Source organism: Archocentrus centrarchus, unplaced genomic scaffold, assembly GCF_007364275.1.
Source record: "Archocentrus centrarchus isolate MPI-CPG fArcCen1 unplaced genomic scaffold, fArcCen1 scaffold_122_ctg1, whole genome shotgun sequence".
Lineage (NCBI taxonomy): Eukaryota > Metazoa > Chordata > Actinopteri > Cichliformes > Cichlidae > Archocentrus > Archocentrus centrarchus.
The window spans coordinates 5,255-11,306 of record NW_022060168.1 but is presented as its reverse complement, the minus strand read 5'-3'; the positions used below and the strand labels follow the sequence as shown (position 1 = coordinate 11,306).

The 6,052-nt window shown below is 39.8% G+C and overlaps 1 protein-coding gene across 1 annotated transcript; it reads left to right on the top strand.

Moving 5' to 3' along the window:
* Positions 1-204: 204 nt before the first annotated feature.
* LOC115775415 (transmembrane 9 superfamily member 2-like) lies at positions 205-3,586 on the top strand. The gene is made up of 6 exons (XM_030722951.1): positions 205-210; positions 1,527-1,651; positions 2,112-2,223; positions 2,458-2,537; positions 3,135-3,243; positions 3,470-3,586. Exons 1-6 carry the CDS (start codon positions 205-207, stop codon positions 3,584-3,586), a joined length of 549 nt encoding a protein of 182 aa, XP_030578811.1.
* The last annotated feature ends 2,466 nt before the right edge of the window (positions 3,587-6,052 follow it).

The window sequence follows — 6,052 nt, the reverse complement described above, 5'->3', positions numbered from 1 at the left end:
TATGATCAGTGTTATTAAAACTTTTTGTCACTACAATCAATCACTAATTGTGATCTCAATATTGAACAAAGTGATTGTGATTATTATTTTCACCATAATCCTACAGCCCTAAATAAATGTATAACTCTGAGGTGTGTGTGCAGACGTGTTCCTGTTCGTGTGTGTGTGTGTGTGTGTGTGTGTGTGTGTAGGATTTTGGATAACATGCCGGTCACCTGGTGTTATGATGTTGAAGATGGACAGAAGTTCTGTAATCCTGGGTTCCAATAGGCTGTTTTGTTACAGAAGTTGGTCAGCCTAAAGACGCATGTGTGGTCAATGTGAGTTAGTGTTAAATTACATTTCACATTTTTTTTCATGAACAGCTCCACTTACATCTAATTCATTATTTACACTTTTACTTACATTGTTCCAACAAATTTAACCCTATTATGCGTTCCTGGGGTAATTCTGTACCCCAAGTCCCAATTTTTTAAAATAATATTATTGGAGTAAATGTTATCGAGCAATCCTTTTAGGAGTTTGTTCCTTGGTCCTTACTGGTCCTTTTTTTATGCATTGCCCTCATCAATCAATAGCCACTTATTAACTTTTTCATTTCAATTGCGAAAGTTACAGTTTTATGGACCTGGGGTAATTCTGTACCCCAGGGTTTCCATCATTGCCAAAATGTGTCTCTTTTTGATGCAGCACTGCTACCTTGTGGTATCTCTATATAGGTAGGATATATAGATATATATGTAGATATATATACATAGATAGGACTGGAATACTTGAATCAAATCCTATATACATCCAGCTGCAACTGTAAAAGATCTGGGAGAATAAGTAGGGGTAAGACATACAAAACCTGTCAGCACATCTGGCATGGCTAGAAATACAGAACATTGACCTTGGACTTGAGGAGGTTATTGTACAGTGAACACAGAAAAAGTGATTTGTCGTAATAAAAAATATTTTGAAAAGGTTTCATATCAGACAAATTTAGATGAAATTAGCTAGTCTTTCTATACATATATCTGGATATTTTTGCTCCCAAGTCTTATCAGCTACCTGGTATTGTGTAACTTCATTTTAGGTATGTTCATCCAGAATGAGGTTGCTAATGATAAATGTTTTGCAGAATATTCCAATTCAGTTTAAGTGCATTCAGTGTTTGTTTGGTGGTTAAATGCATGCAGTGTTTGCTTGGTGGTTAAATGCATGCAGTGTTTCTTTGGTGGTTAGATGCATGCAGTGTTCATTTATTGGTTGAAATAAGTTCATTTTATGGTTATATCTATGCTTTCTTTGATTAAATCCATGGGGTACAGATTAACTCCAGGTCACTAAAAACGTAAGCAAAAAAGTGCACGCATATAAGGGTTAAATTGTAAATGTGTACAACCATTCCCTATTATCATCATGATCAGTCATTAATAAAGATATAAAGGTTCACACAGCTACAAACAGCCTGGACTACGACAGCAGTGACATTTTTACCTGATCATGATCTGAACTGTTGTATCTTTGTGATTGTTTTCCAGTCTAACTTTAATGAAAGGGATTCTTTTTACATCTTTAACCACGTGGACATCACCATCTATTACCATATTGTGGAGCATGAGCAACTCGGGGCACGATTGGTTGCTGCCAAGATTGAACCCAAAAGGTAATGATATTATTTTTATCTGACATGGGTCTTTTTTTGTCAAAACAAAATTGCCAGATTTTTAGCTTTTTATGATTAGTAGATGTTAACATTTGATTCTACTATATAACATTTGGCAAATTTTCACAGAGCTCTGATGCCCTCTCCTGGTGTAAGAACACATCCCAGGCACTAGTAGAACAGTGTGGTAGTGTTACCGTTTTGTGTCCCTTGCACTCTCCTGTTTGTTGCTCGCTGTCTCCGATGCTCTTCCTTTGACTGCCCTCCCTGAGTCTGATTCTGTCAGAGATTTCTTCTGCTAAAGGACAGTTTTTTCTCTCATCTGTCACCAGGTGTGTGCTGATAGAGACTGCTTGACTATTGGATTGTAGTTCTTTTTCTCAGTAATATTGCAGTATGGAAATCTGAATTTACTTCCACTGAAAGCTCTTGGTTTTGTCTTCTTTTGTTCTCTGCTCAGCTATGAACACCCTAACGATCAAAGCCCTGATTGCTCTGGGGGCCCAAAGTTCCTGAAAAACAAACACACAGGGATGTTCAAGATCACGTACACCTACTCTGTTAACTTTGTGGTTAGTACAAAAATGTTGTCTCCGTATGCTTAATGCTGCTTGCCACCTTCAAAAATACTTTAAAGACTGTTACAGGTTAGAAAGATTGTGCGGCTGCTCTAGGTACAGTTAGAAAAAGGTTCCATTATTAATTTGTCATTATGAAGGTGAATAAATAAAGTTATTTCTATCCTGATTCTACTCCTGACCTGAGCAGATTACACAAAGATTTATATTTGTCCGTCTGCGCTTTAGGAAGACAAGACTATTCGCTGGGCATCTCGATGGGACTACATCCTGGAGTCAATGCCTCACACTAACATCCAGTGGTTCAGGTAACTCACAGACGCTGTCAGTGTTTCATAAATTTTATTTCCGTACTCTTTGTTTGTTGACACAGGTACAACTGGTAACTGATAAGTTTCCTTTACCAGTTAACGAGTAGTTAGCAAGCTCTTTAATCAGCACTGTTCCCCATGTTAAAGTAACCAGTTCTGTCAATCTGCTGTTCCTGATGTCAGTGGAATGTGGTGAACAATAATACCTTTGGGGGATTTTGTTCTGCATTAATCTGTTACTAAATTAAGATGCTCTGGCTCATTTTGTATTCAGTGATTAAGTGTTGCATCACAACTTCCAGAACGCTAATATGAAGATGAAATTTACAGACAACATTTGATAGTGTCCAAGGAGCATTTCAGCTCTGGAACCATAGGGGTTTCTTTTTAGATATGTTACTGCACTGAAAGTCATATTATTGTGTTTCTTGTGTTTTTTCCTTGTGTTGCCTAATTTTTCTCATACATCCACTCTTCACTGGATGTCATCCAGTGAACATGACTGCCTGTTTTGAATGGAATAGATATTTGGCAGATGACCACTCCAAAAACACTCACTCAAAATACTCACATCTGCTCTACTTTTCTCCCCAGCATAATGAACTCCTTGGTTATTGTGTTGTTCCTGTCTGGAATGGTGGCCATGATCATGTTGAGGACTCTCCATAAAGATATCGCCAGATATAATCAGATGGACTCTGTGGTGAGTCTCTGTTTCTTTGACTGACAGAACTGCTGGTGTTGTGCTGTCCACTGCATTATACCTGAGTTCATAGTTACTAAAATTTTAAAATAACTTTTTACTTTGACTGTCTCTACTACATGATCACACATGTCAGCCATGGCACAACATGACAGAGCTGCATCTGGTGGACATGTGGTAATGTTTGTTGCTGTCATCATAGCTGGTCATCTGTCCTGTTCTACAGGAAGATGCTCAGGAGGAGTTTGGGTGGAAGCTAGTCATGGAGATGTTTTTCGACCTCCCAGGAAGGGGATGCTGCTATCAGTTTTCCTCGGCTCTGGAACCCAGATCTTCATTATGACCTTTGTCCACACTTTGTATGTCTTTGCTACTCCATCCATTCATCCATCCATCCATCCATTTTCTCTCATTTACACTATATTGCCACAAGTATTTCACTCACATCCAAATCATTGAATCCAGGTGTTCCAGTCACTTCCACAGGTGTATAACCAGCACCTAGGCATGCAGACCTGCTTCTACAAACATCAGTGAAAGAATGGGTCGCTCTCAGGATGCTCAGTGAATGCGTGATACCGTGAATTAACCTGTGCACAAGTCCAGTCACTATTAAATATTCCACAGTCATCTGTAGAGTCAGTGGATGCTGAGGGTCAATAGTGCACAGAGGTCACCGACTTTCTGAGAGTCAATCACTACAGACTCCAACCTTCATGTGGCCATCAGATCAGCTCAAGAACAGTGTGTAGAGAGTGTTCTTGTTAATGCTTCAGCATACCAAGGACATTTGGGACAATTTGATGCTCCCAACTTTGTGGAACAGTTTGGGGATGGCCCCTTCCTGTTCCAACATGACTGCACACCAGTAAATGGTAAAATGGATCAGTTCTTATATAGCGCTTTCTACTCAGTCTGAGCACTCAAAGCGCTTACACAACACGTTTACATTTACCCATGCACACCCATTCATTAAAGCTAAGTGCTTTAATTATCTAACATTCACACCACATTCACACTCCGACGGTTGCGTCGGAGAGCAACTTGGGTAAGTAATCTTGCCCAAGGATACATTGGCATGTAGCCTGGAGTAGCTGAACCGCTGATCTTCCAATCAGTAGGTGACCTGCCTCTACCTACTGAGCTACAGCCCACCCACCAGTGCACAAAGCAGCTCCATAAAGACATGGATGAGCCAGTTTGGTGTGGAAGAACTTGACTGGCCTGCACAGAGTCCTGACCTCAACCTGATAGAACACCTTGGATGAATTAGAGCGGAGCCTGTGAGCCAGGCCTTCTCTCCAACATCAGTGTCTGACCTCACAGACACTGATGTTGGAGAGAAGGCCTGACCATTCTTCCAGAATGGTCAGAAATTCCATAAACACTCCTAAACCTGTGGAAAGCCTTCCCAGAAGAGTTGAAGCTGTTACAGCTGCAAAGGGTGGGCCACATCATATAAAACCCTCTGGATTAAGAATGGATGTTACTCAGATTCATTTTTACTCTGTTTATACTCCACTCTGCATTTAATCATTAGTTATTAGTAATCTCTGTCTCTCCCCCCTCAGCCCCTCAGCAGATGACTGCCCCTCCCTGAGGCCTGGTTCTGCTGGAGGTTTCTTCCTGTTAAAGGGAGTTTTTCCTTCCCACTGTCGCCAAGTGCTGCTCACAGGGGGTCGTTTTTGACTGTTGGGTTTTCTCTGTATTATTGTAGGGTCTTTACCCACAATACAAGCACCGTGAGGCAATTGTTTGTTGTGATTTTGAGCGCTTATAAATAAATTGAATTGAACTGAATTGAATTGAATTTCCAAGCGCTAGCTTTTCACTTTAATCGTCTTTTTGCTTAGTTTACATTTCAAATAACAGGTACCAACAGGTATTGCATGCTTTGCTCTGATCAGGCTTGTGAAGTGCATTTTTTCTTTGTGCTTTGTATGCACAACATCATTTTCGTTAGTAAACTTCATCACACTTGTTACAACACAATCTTTGTTTTAAAGTAATTAGACTGTAGTTTAGGTTTTTACTAAGATAAATAACAAGGCGATTTTTTTTAATCTATTACTAAATAAAATGACATGGGCTTAATATGCCTTCTTGTTTAATGTTGACCAAGTAGATGTCTTGTCATTATTTGTGGACTACTGTGGTTGGCAAGACAGCTGTGGTGCAGCTGTGTCTGAGAGAATGAGCCATTTTACTATCACTGACTAAATGAAACTCTTTTGTGTTTGGTTTTTTTTTGGTCTGATTTATGAGCACATGTAGACCTAAAGGGCACCAGGGTCATCGTCTTATTGGTGAGACGCATTAGCACTTGAAAGGTAGTCCTAATAAATGTTGACTGTTAATTTTGTACTTGGCTAGTTTAATATTCCTTGTTTAATCTGTTCCCACAGGATCAAATCATTGCAGACAACACTGACTTCTCTACTGGATATAGAGATCCCTTCCAGGTGCCTCAAACCCCACTCACACCTATTGAGGTCACCTGAAGTGTCAAGGTCTCACAAATCTCACAGTGCTTTCACAGAAAACCCTTTGTGGTAATGACCCACAAAAGTCCACAAAGTACTATGAGCTGGATGACTGTATGCTGTATATGCATATGGTCAATACGGCTCCTATGACCATGGCTGCAACCATCTTTACTTGACACACTCACCCACAGGTAAGTGCTTGCAAGTCAAGTCAAGTCAAGTCAAGTTTATTTATAAAGCACATTTAAAACAACGACGTTGACCAAAGTGCTGTACAAGATCTGTAACCCCAAGGACTATACTAAATAAAAATAAAATATATA